At 41.3% G+C, this 12,656-nt stretch overlaps 1 protein-coding gene across 21 annotated transcripts in view; it reads left to right on the forward strand.

The window, feature by feature from the left end:
- Window positions 1–12,656, forward strand: part of AKAP6 (A-kinase anchoring protein 6) — a 509,527-nt gene that overhangs the window by 225,801 nt on the left and 271,070 nt on the right. For all 21 annotated transcript variants that reach the window (XM_070241797.1, XM_070241754.1, XM_023623662.2 and 18 more), the window contains one exon: window positions 915–1,166. In XM_070241797.1, coding sequence (XP_070097898.1) covers window positions 915–1,166 — 252 coding nt within the window. The remainder of the gene's footprint in view (window positions 1–914; window positions 1,167–12,656) is intronic.

Here is a 12,656-nt window from a genome sequence, read left to right on the forward strand (position 1 = left end):
AAAATGAATAACTTAGCACTTTCAGCTAACATCTACATGATTCTGATGCTTAATGCACTCAGATTGCTCAAGTAAACATTACCATTGATGCTACCCATTTCGTGCTACTGGCCTCTGGCAGCACAATGGAAATTTGGGAACTTGTAAGAACAAGAGACATATCAGACACCAAATCTGTCTGCCTAACGGTACGTGTAGAAGAGACAGAAACTTTGAGTTAGTAATGTTTTTATTTAAAATGTCTGGGTCTTAAAAACAAAACAAAACTGTATTTTGTCTTTCTTCATCCTTGAGGTTTCTCTGGCTTTGCTTCTTAAGAGCGATTCTGCTTGCAAAGTGTGGGTTGAAATTTAGATATGCTTTACAAATTGAAACATGAAATTGTGTCCCTGTGGGAATGTGACAGTTGTCCCTTACATCGAAGGCCCCATGGCTCACTGAGAACGGCTGGGAGTGCCCGTGAAGCACACATTCTAGCCCATCTTTCTTCATGCCGGCTGTCTGGATGACGCTTCGATCCTAAAATATTGGGTGCTCACTACTAGCAAGGAGACCACCTGTTGACTCCCTTGCCAGGATCCCAAACAGACAGTAAATAAAGAGAACAGAGAGCAGATTTATGAGGTTACTTCTCACCTTGGCTGAACTTTCAACTTGGGTATCTGAAAGAATAGTAGGATTTTTGTGGTTTGGAGAAAGGTTAACTTACCTTATACACCAAAGGCCCAGTCCCCAGAAATATGGCCTACAGCTATGTATCTGAGCTAAAACAAAGGCCAGCTCTCCAAAGTGTGCTCACCTGACCTGTTGGCCCTGATAATTGGTGCCAGGTAAAGGAGTGACTTTTTTTTTACTGCCCTCTCCCTCGGATAAGGCAAAGTAGTCCTCATATATTTTGCTTTTCTTTACTGCAGGACATTTGTGAAGATATTTCTGATCATGTTGAGCAAATCCATGCCCTCCTTGAAACGGAGTTCTCCCTGAAGCTGCTGTCCTACTCCGTCAATGTGATCGTGGACATCCACGCAGTGCAGCTCCTCTGGCACCAGCTCCGAGTCTCGGTGCTGGTTCTGCGGGAGCGCATTCTGCAAGGTCTGCAGGACGCCAATGGCAACTACACCAGGCAGACAGACATTCTGCAAGCTTTCTCCGAAGAGACTAAGGAGGTGAGTATTTTCTTTGAAGCCAAGTAATGCGTTGTCAAGTGTGACCATTTGAGAATGTTTTCAGTTCAAAGAGGTGGGATAGGAATAGAAATAAGCAGGTCCTGAGCTGCTGACCAGAGGCGAGGGTACTTCTAATGGGAATGTAGCTTTAGTCCAGAGTCAACTCACACCTGGTAGTTTGCACAGATACCACCCATAGTTGATGGTGCTAACCTGGCTTCCTCTTCCTCATTCAATTATTTGATAAATATTGATTGAGTACTTTCTGTGTGCCAGGTTCCAGGTGTTAAGAATATAATAGTGATGAAAACATGGTCTTTGCCTTTAAAGAGCTTAGAGTCTAGTGGGGGATAGGGAGAAGTGGACAGACATTAAGGCCAGACTGTGATAATTCTACATGATGCCACTGGAGGACAGAGAAGGGCACCTAATTTAGACGACAGGAAAGTCTTTCCGGAAGTGTGAGTCTAACCTGAGATTTGAAGGAGAAGTAGGATTGGACTTGTAAACGAAGGTAGAAAATGTTCTAACAGAGGAGTGGCATGATCAAAGATCCAGAGATAAGAGAGAGAGTGACAGACTCAGAGAGCTACAGATAGGACTGGAGCAAAAAGTTCAAGGGACCAGGAAGCGGGATTTGAATTAATGGATAAGAGGAGGTCAGAGCATGAGGATGAAAAGCCATAGTAAAAAGCCATATAAAGAGAATTGGACTTTACTTTGAGGACAAAAAGAATTTGTTCAAGGAACAGAAAGGATTAGATTCATGCTTTAGACAAATCATTCTGGATGCAGTTTTTCAAATGGACTTTAGACTTTTACACAACCAATATATTTAAATTTTTTGTATTTAAGAGTAGTTTAAAAAGTTAGTTGTTGTTGGGAGGTGGCCTGGTGCTGTAGTGGTTAAGTTTGGCTGACTTCACTTCGGCTGCCCAGGTTTGTGGGTTCTGATCCCAGGTCCAGACCTACACCACTCGTCAGCCATGCTGTGGCAGTGTCCCACATATAAGTAGAGAAAGATTGGCACGGATGTTAGCTCAGGGCTAATCTTCCTCAGCCAAAAAAAAGAAAAACGAAAAAAAGAACACTGTAAATTTGAGTCCAAGTGAACTCTCCTATTCCCAGATAAAATTGACATATATTCATAGAGCGAAGCATTGTGCTAGCTAAGCAGGGGCTATATGTGTGTGTGTGTGTGTGTGTAGATAGATACCATATACAGATACATAGAGCATGTGTGTAAGTATATAGTACCTTGGCTCTTGACACCCAGTTTAGTGGTCCAATCTTGGTTTTGTGGAAAATATATATTACACAAGTTTATAAGGCATAAATATATAAGATTAAAAGACATTATAATGTGTTGCATAATTAACTAATTACTAATTTATTAATCTTTCAGTGGCTCCAACATTATCAACACAAAACAAATCTGTGCCTATTCTCATGAATTATTTATACTTGTTGGTTATTGTTTTCATAATAAGGTGCTCTTGCTGTGGCAAATTCCCCGCAGGCCCTAGAAGTTTACGGGAATCAGAATTACTGGGTTTACTTCTAACTGGAAGTCACGTTCTTTGTTTTCATTTAGCTTTCCCTGTTGTTGTGGTGGTGAGGCAGGTGATTAAACTTTGGTGGAGTCCTTTTTTTTTTTTTTTTTTTATTAATGTTATGATAGATTACAAGCTTGTGAGATTTCAGTTGTACATTTTTGTTAGTCATGTTGTGGGTACACCACTTACCCCTCCGTACCCTCCCCCAACCCCCCACTTTTCCCTGGTAACCGCCGATCAGATCTCCTTCTCAATATACTAATTTCCACCTATGAGTGGAGTCATATAGAGTTCGTCTTTCTCTGACTGACTTATTTCGCTTAACATAATGCCCTCGAGGTCCATCCACGTTGTTGTAAATGGGCCAATTTCGTCTTTTTTTATGGCTGAGTAGTATTCCATTGTGTATATATACCACATCTTCTTTATCCAATCATCAGTTTCTGGGCATGTAGGCTGGTTCCACGTCTTGGCTATTGTAAATAATGCTGCAATGAACATAGGGGTGCAACGGACTCTTGAGATATCTGTTATCAGGTTCTTAGGATAGATACCCAGTAATGGGATGGCTGGGTCATAGGGTATTTCTATTTTTAACTTTTTGAGAAATCTCCATACTGTTTTCCATAGTGGCTGTACCAGTTTGCATTCCCACCAACAGTGTATGAGGGTTCCTCTTTCTCCACAACCTCTCCAACATTTGTCGTTCTTGGTTTTGGATGTTTTTGCCAATCTAACGGGGGTAAGGTGATATCTTAGTGTAGTTTTGATTTGCATTTCCCTGATGATTAGCGATGATGAACATCTTTTCATGTGTCTATTGGCCATATTCATATCTTCTTTTGAGAAGTGTCTGTTCATGTCCTCTGCCCATTTTTTGATTGGGTTGTTTGTTTTTTTGTTGTTAAGCAGTGTGAGTTCTTTGTATATTATGGAGATTAACCCTTTGTCGGATAAGTGGCTTGTAAATATTTTTTCCCAATTAGTGAGCTGTTTTTTTGTTTCAATCCTGTTTTCCCTTGCCTTGAAGAAGCTCTTTAGTCTGATGAAGTCCCATTTGTTTATTCTTTCTATTGTTTCCCTCAACTGAGGAGTTACAGTGTCCGAAAAGATTCTTTTGAAACTGATGTCAAAGAGTGTACTGCCTATATTCTCTTCCAAAAGACTTATTGTCTCAGGCCTAATCTTTAGGTCTTTGATCCATTTTGAGTTTATTTTGGTGTGTGGTGAAAAAGAATGGTCAATTTTCAATCTTTTGCATGTGGCTGTCCAGTTTTCCCAGCACCATTTGTTGAAGAGACTTTCTTTTCTCCATTGTAGGCCCTCTGCTCCTTTGTCGAAGATTAGCTGTCCATAGATGTGTGGTTTTATCTCTGGGCTTTCAATTCTGTTCCATTGATCTGTGGACCTGTTTTTGTACCAGTACCATGCTGTTTTGATCACTGTAGCTTTGTAGTATGTTTTGAAATCGGGGATTGTGATTCCGCCGGCTTTGTTTTTCTTGCTCAGGATTGCTTTAGCAATTCGCGGTCTTTTGTTCCCCCATATGAATTTTAAGATTGTTTGTTCAATTTCTGTGAAGAATGTTCTTGGGATTCTGATTGGGATAGCATTGAATCTGTATATTGCTTTAGGTAGTATGGACATTTTAACTATGTTTATTCTTCCAATCCATGTACAAGGAATGTTTTTCCATCTCTTTATGTCATCGCCTATTTCTTTCAAGAAAGTCTTGTAGTTTTCATTGTATAGATCCTTCACTTCCTTGGTTAAGTTTATCCCAAGGTATTTTATTCTTTTCGTTGCGATTGTGAATGGGATAGAGTTCTTGAGTTCTTTTTCTGTTAGTTTATTGTTAGTGTATAGAAATGCTACTGATTTATGCACGTTAATTTTATACCCTGCTACTTTGCTGTAGTTGTTGATTATTTCTAATAGTTTTTCTGTGGATTCTTTGGGGTTTTCTATGTATAAGATCATGTCATCTGCAAACAACGAGAGTTTTACTTCTTCGTTACCTATTTGGATTCCTTTTATTTCTTTTTCCTGCCGAATTGCTCTGGCCAGCACCTCCAGAACTATGTTGAATAGGAGTGGTGAAAGTGGGCACCCTTGTCTTGTTCCTGTCCTCAGAGGGATGGCTTTCAGCTTTTGTCCATTGAGTATGATGTTGGCTGTGGGTCTATCATATATGGCCTTTATTATGTTGAGGTACTTTCCTTCTATACCCATTTTACTGAGGGTTTTTATCATAAATGGGTGTTGGATCTTGTCGAATGCTTTCTCTGCATCTATTGAGATGATCATGTGGTTTTTGGTTTTCATTTTGTTGATGTAGTGTATCACGTTGATTGACTTGCGGATGTTGAACCATCCCTGTGTCCCTGGTATAAATCCCACTTGATCATGGTGTATAATCTTTTTGATGTATTGCTGTAATCGGTTTGCCAAAATTTTGTTGAGGATTTTTGCATCTATGTTCATCAGTGATATCGGCCTGTAGTTCTCCTTCTTTGTGTTGTCCTTGTCAGGTTTGGGGATCAGAGTGATGTTGGCTTCATAGAATGTGTTAGGGAGTTCTCCATCTTTCTCAATTTTCTGGAACAGTTTGAGGAGAATAGGTATTAAGTCTTCTTTGAATGTTTGGTAGAATTCTCCAGAGAAGCCGTCTGGTCCTGGACTCTTGTTTTTGGGGAGGTTTTTGATTACCGTTTCTATTTCCTTACTTGTGATTGGTCTATTCAGATTCTCCATTTCTTCCTGATTCAGTTTGGGGAGATTGTAGGAGTCTAGGAATTTGTCCATTTCTTCCAGGTTGTTCAATTTGTTGGCATATAGTTTTTCATAGTATTCTCTTATGATCTCTTGTATTTCATTGGTATCTGTTGTGATTTCTCCTCTGTCATTCCTGATTTTATTAATTTGCGATTTCTCTCTTCTTTTCTTGGTGAGTCTGGCTAGGGGTTTGTCAATTTTGTTAATTCTTTCGAAGAACCAACTCTTTGTTTCATTGATCCTTTCTATTGTCTTTTTTGTTTCAATATCGTTTATTTCTGCTCTTATTTTTATTATTTCCCTCCTTCTACTGACTCTGGGCCTTGTTTGTTCTTCTTTTTCTAGTTCTGTTAGGTGTCGTTTGAGGTTGCTTACGTGAGCTTTTTCTTGTTTAGTGAGGTGAGCCTGTATTGCGATGAATTTCCCTCTTAGGACTGCTTTTGCTGCATCCCAAATGATTTGGTATGTCATGTTCTCATTTTCATTTGTCTCCAGATAATATTTGATTTCTTCTTTAATTTCTTCAATGATCCATTGTTTGTTGAGAAGCGTGTTGTTTAGTCTCCACATTTTTGCACCTTTCTCTGCTTTTTTCTTGTAGTTGATTTCTAGTTTAATAGCGTTATGATCGGAAAAGATGCTTGATATTATTTCAACTCTCTTGTATTTATTGATGTTTGCTTTGCTTCCCAAAATATGGTCAATCCTTGAGAATGTTCCATGTGCACTTGAGAAGAATGTGTAACCTGCTGTTTTTGGATGAAGTGTTCTATATATATCTATTAAGTCCATCTGGTCTAATTTTTCATTTAATTCTATTATTTCCTTGTTGATTTTCTGTCTGGATGTTCTGTCCATTGGTGTTAATGGTGTGTTGAGGTCCCCTACTATTATTGTATTGTTGTTGATGTCTTCTTTTAGTTCTATTAAGAGTTGCTTTACAAATTTTGGTGCTCCTGTGTTGGGTGCGTATATATTTATAAGTGTTATGTCTTCTTGGTGGAGAGTCCCTTTTATCATTATATACTGTCCCTCTTTATCTTTCTTTATCTGTTTTGCTTTGAAATCTACCTTGTCTGATATTAGTATAGTGACACCTGCTTTCTTTTGTTCATTATTAGCTTGGAGTATTGTTCTCCATCCCTTCACTCTGAGTCTGTGTTTGTCTTTGGGGCTGAGGTGTGTTTCCTGGAGGCAGCATATTGTTGGATCTTGTTCTTTGATCCATCCTGCCACTCTGTGTCTTTTGATTGGGGAGTTCAATCCGTTTACATTTAGAGTGATTATTGAGACGTGGGGACCTACCACTACCATTTTGTGTCTTGTTTTCCGGTTTTCTTCAGTTTCCTTTGTTTCTCGTCCCATGGTTTAATCTGTTCTGATGTAGAGCTGCTACTCTCTGTTGTTGTCCTTCTACTTATCTCCTCTGCTCTTGGTTTTGTAGCCCCTTTCCTTTTTTGGATTTTTCAGGAATGAGGGTTTTCCTGAGGATTTCCTGGAGAGGAGGTTTTGTGGCAATGAACTCCCTTAATTTTTGTTTATCTGGGAAAGTTTTTATTTCTCCATCGTATTTGAAGGATATTTTCGCTGGGTAGAGAATTCTCGGCTGTAGGTTTTTGTCCTTCAGATTTTTGAATATATCATTCCACTCTCTTCTAGCCTGTAGAGTTTCTGCTGAGAAATCTGCTGATAGCCTGATGGGGGTTCCTTTGTAGGTTAGTTTCTTTTGCCTGGCTGTCCTTAATATTTTCTCCTTGTCGTTGACTTTTGCTAGCTTCACTACTATATGCCGTGGAGTTGGTCTTCTTGCATTGATAAAGTTTGGAGATCTATTGGCTTCTGTCACCTGAAGATCCATCTCCCTCACCAGATTTGGGAAGTTCTCAGCCATTATTTCTTTGAATAGGTTTTCTGCCCCTTTCTCCTTCTCTTCTCCCTCTGGTATACCTATAATCCTTACGTTGCATCTCCTAATTGTGTCTGATAATTCTCGGAGAGTTTCTTCATTTCTTTTAAGTCTTGCTTCTCTCTCCTCCTCTGCCTGCAACAATTCTATATTGCCATCTTCCAAATTGCTAATTCTTTCCTCCATATTATCGGCCCTACTGTTCAGAGCATCTAGATTTTTCTTAATCTCCTCTATTGTGTTCTTCATTTCCAGTATTTCTGTTTGGTTCTTCTTTATCGTATCAAACTCTTTTGTGACATAGCTCCTGAACTCGTTGAGTTGTCGGTCAGAATTCTCTCTTAGCTCAGTGAGTATTTTAATGATGGCTGTTTTGAAGTCATCATCATTTAGGTTATATATCTCATTTTCTTTGGGATTGTTTTCTGTGTATTTGTTACTTTCTTTCTGTTCTGGAGATTTAATGTATTTTTTCATATTGCTTGATGATGTTGATTTGTGCCTCCGCATGGAGATAGAGTTTAGTTGCTCCTTTCACTTGTTTCAGCTGCTGCGGTGGGGGGAGCAGCTGTTTATACTTCACCAACCAGGAACCCTGTCCGTAGTTGCTAACTGGGCCTGGGCCCCTCTTCGTAGCCACAGTGGCCCTTTGGATTCCCTCCTCTGCCGTGGGGGCCGTCACGGGGGCTTCAGGCTGCAGGTGCCTACTGTTGTTGCCCACCTAGATGCGCTCTCTCCTTGGGGTCTGCAACGGTGTTATGGGCTTTTCCAGCGGCCAGGGGTGGGATCACTTTTATTTGTCGCTCGGTTGCTGTCGGCACCCACCAAATCTCACTTGTCCTCTATGGGTCGCAGGAGAGCTATTGGCATCTTCTACAGTCTGTGGTTAGTACACCTAGCTATGCTGCTTTTGCCCTGGGGTCTTCCAGCCTTGTGGCTGGCGGCTGGGTGCCTTCTACTGGTGCTGTGCAGAGGCTTTCCCTAAGGCTGCTGTGAGCCTGTAGGGTTTCCCCCTAGGCTACTAAGCTGGGTCTCTGGAACTCTCTCCAGCCCCAGTCCTCTCCGAGATCTCCGGCAATCCCTAGCCTCACGGGGTGGGCAACGGCAGCTGGGGGTCACCCCGCCCTCTGGGCTTCTCTCCGGGCCTCTGCCGGGAGCTCTGAATGCTCAGCGTGGCCCCTCTGCTACCGGCAGACAGAGAGTTTTGTCTGCTGCCTGGCGGAGCTCCGGCGCTTCCCCTCCGGGTGGCCGGACCCGCCTTTGAAAGTTCCCCCGCCCCGGTCCTCTCCGAGATCTCCGGCAATCCCTAGTCCCACGGGGCGGGCAACGGCAGCTGGGGGACGCCCCGCCCTCTGGGCTTCTGTCCGAGCCTCTGCCGGGAGCCCTGAATGCTGGGCGTGGCCCCTCTGCTACCCGCAGACAGAGAGTTTTGTCTGCTGCCTGGCGGAGCTCCGGCGCTTCCCCTCCGGGTCGCCGGACCCGCCTTTGAAAGTTCCCCCGCCCCGGTCCTCTCGCAGATCTCCGGCAATCCCTAGTCCCACGGGGCGGGCAACGGCAGCTGGGAGACCTCCGTGCCCTCCGTGTCTCTCTCTGGGACCCTCCGGGTGCCCCGAGCACCAGGCCGGGTCTCCCCGCCAATGGCGGGGAGAGACTCTCCCCGCGGGCTCAGGTGTGCAACTCCAAAGTTTCCCTCTGCGTTTAGGAGTAATTGCGGGGGGTTTAAGTAGGGTTCTGGTCACCTGTTTCCACCGTCGCTCCTCTGTTGTGTTCTCGCTCCTGCCCTAGATGTGTGTGGATCCTCTGGGGGCGTCCGTTGGAAGAAAGCCGCTTGCGGGTACTAGGCTGCCCGTCGGGGTCGGAGAGTTTTCACCTATTTCCACATCCTCCCGGAGGAAAGTCCGTCCGCCTTCCGATGTATAGTCGCGTGGGTGTCTCAGACGTCCTGAGATGCTGTCTGGATATCCTTTGTCAAGCGATAAGTGTCCAAATAATTGTAGACTCGAAGGGCGAGAGACAAAGAGGACTACTCACGGCGCCATCTTGGAATTCCTCCTCTGCCCATTTTTTGATCAGGTTGTTTGTTTTTTTGTTGTTAAGCAGTGTGAGTTCTTTGTATATTATGGAGATTAACCCTTTGTCGGATAAGTGGCTTGTAAATATTTTTTCCCAATTAGTGAGCTGTTTTTTTGTTTCAATTCTGTTTTCCCTTGCCTTGAAGAAGCTCTTTAGTCTGATGAAGTCCCATTTGTTTATTCTTTCTATTGTTTCCCTCAACTGAGGAGTTACAGTGTCCGAAAAGATTCTTTTGAAACTGATGTCAAAGAGTGTACTGCCTATATTCTCTTCCAAAAGACTTATTGTCTCAGGCCTAATCTTTAGGTCTTTGATCCATTTTGAGTTTATTTTGGTGTGTGGTGAAAAAGAATGGTCAATTTTCAATCTTTTGCATGTGGCTGTCCAGTTTTCCCAGCACCATTTGTTGAAGAGACTTTCTTTTCTCCATTGTAGGCCCTCTGCTCCTTTGTCGAAGATTAGCTGTCCATAGATGTGTGGTTTTATCTCTGGGCTTTCAATTCTGTTCCATTGATCTGTGGACCTGTTTTTGTACCAGTACCATGCTGTTTTGATCACTGTAGCTTTGTAGTATGTTTTGAAATCGGGGATTGTGATTCCGCCGGCTTTGTTTTTCTTGCTCAGGATTGCTTTAGCAATTCGCGGTCTTTTGTTCCCCCATATGAATTTTAGGATTGTTTGTTCAATTTCTGTGAAGAATGTTCTTGGGATTCTGATTGGGATAGCATTGAATCTGTATATTGCTTTAGGTAGTATGGACATTTTAACTATGTTTATTCTTCCAATCCATGTACAAGGAATGTTTTTCCATCTCTTTATGTCATCGCCTATTTCTTTCAAGAAAGTCTTGTAGTTTTCATTGTATAGATCCTTCACTTCCTTGGTTAAGTTTATCCCAAGGTATTTTATTCTTTTCGTTGCGATTGTGAATGGGATAGAGTTCTTGAGTTCTTTTTCTGTTAGTTTATTGTTAGTGTATAGAAATGCTACTGATTTATGCACGTTAATTTTATACCCTGCTACTTTGCTGTAGTTGTTGATTATTTCTAATAGTTTTTCTGTGGATTCTTTGGGGTTTTCTATGTATAAGATCATGTCATCTGCAAACAACGAGAGTTTTACTTCTTCGTTACCTATTTGGATTCCTTTTATTTCTTTTTCCTGCCGAATTGCTCTGGCCAGCACCTCCAGAACTATGTTGAATAGGAGTGGTGAAAGTGGGCACCCTTGTCTTGTTCCTGTCCTCAGAGGGATGGCTTTCAGCTTTTGTCCATTGAGTATGATGTTGGCTGTGGGTCTATCATATATGGCCTTTATTATGTTGAGGTACTTTCCTTCTATACCCATTTTACTGAGGGTTTTTATCATAAATGGGTGTTGGATCTTGTCGAATGCTTTCTCTGCATCTATTGAGATGATCATGTGGTTTTTGGTTTTCATTTTGTTGATGTAGTGTATCACGTTGATTGACTTGCGGATGTTGAACCATCCCTGTGTCCCTGGTATAAATCCCACTTGATCATGGTGTATAATCTTTTTGATGTATTGCTGTAATCGGTTTGCCAAAATTTTGTTGAGGATTTTTGCATCTATGTTCATCAGTGATATCGGCCTGTAGTTCTCCTTCTTTGTGTTGTCCTTGTCAGGTTTGGGGATCAGAGTGATGTTGGCTTCATAGAATGTGTTAGGGAGTTCTCCATCTTTCTCAATTTTCTGGAACAGTTTGAGGAGAATAGGTATTAAGTCTTCTTTGAATGTTTGGTAGAATTCTCCAGAGAAGCCGTCTGGTCCTGGACTCTTGTTTTTGGGGAGGTTTTTGATTACCGTTTCTATTTCCTTACTTGTGATTGGTCTATTCAGATTCTCCATTTCTTCCTGATTCAGTTTGGGGAGATTGTAGGAGTCTAGGAATTTGTCCATTTCTTCCAGGTTGTTCAATTTGTTGGCATATAGTTTTTCATAGTATTCTCTTATGATCTCTTGTATTTCATTGGTATCTGTTGTGATTTCTCCTCTGTCATTCCTGATTTTATTAATTTGCGATTTCTCTCTTCTTTTCTTGGTGAGTCTGGCTAGGGGTTTGTCAATTTTGTTAATTCTTTCGAAGAACCAACTCTTTGTTTCATTGATCCTTTCTATTGTCTTTTTTGTTTCAATATCGTTTATTTCTGCTCTTATTTTTATTATTTCCCTCCTTCTACTGACTCTGGGCTTTGTTTGTTCTTCTTTTTCTAGTTCTGTTAGGTGTCGTTTGAGGTTGCCTACGTGAGCTTTTTCTTGTTTAGTGAGGTGGGCCTGTATTGCGATGAATTTCCCTCTTAGGACTGCTTTTGCTGCATCCCAAATGATTTGGTATGTCGTGTTCTCATTTTCATTTGTCTCCAGATAATATTTGATTTCTTCTTTAATTTCTTCAATGATCCATTGTTTGTTGAGAAGCGTGTTGTTTAGTCTCCACATTTTTGCACCTTTCTCTGCTTTTTTCTTGTAGTTGATTTCTAGTTTAATAGCGTTATGATCGGAAAAGATGCTTGATATTATTTCAACTCTCTTGTATTTATTGATGTTTGCTTTGCTTCCCAAAATATGGTCAATCCTTGAGAATGTTCCATGTGCACTTGAGAAGAATGTGTAACCTGCTGTTTTTGGATGAAGTGTTCTATATATATCTATTAAGTCCATCTGGTCTAATTTTTCATTTAATTCTATTATTTCCTTGTTGATTTTCTGTCTGGATGTTCTGTCCATTGGTGTTAATGGTGTGTTGAGGTCCCCTACTATTATTGTATTGTTGTTGATGTCTTCTTTTAGTTCTATTAAGAGTTGCTTTACAAATTTTGGTGCTCCTGTGTTGGGTGCATATATATTTATAAGTGTTATGTCTTCTTGGTGGAGAGTCCCTTTTATCATTATATACTGTCCCTCTTTATCTTTCTTTATCTGTTTTGCTTTGAAATCTACCTTGTCTGATATTAGTATAGCGACACCTGCTTTCTTTTGTTCATTATTCGCTTGGAGTATTGTTCTCCATCCCTTCACTCTGAGTCTGTGTTTGTCTTTGGGGCTGAGGTGTGTTTCCTAGAGGCAGCATATTGTTGGATCTTGTTCTTTGATCCATCCTGCCACTCTGTGTCTTTTGATTGGGGAGTTCAATCCGTTTACATTTAGAGTGATTATTGA

This window comes from Equus caballus, chromosome 1 (assembly GCF_041296265.1).
Source record: "Equus caballus isolate H_3958 breed thoroughbred chromosome 1, TB-T2T, whole genome shotgun sequence".
Taxonomy (NCBI): Eukaryota; Metazoa; Chordata; class Mammalia; order Perissodactyla; family Equidae; genus Equus; species Equus caballus.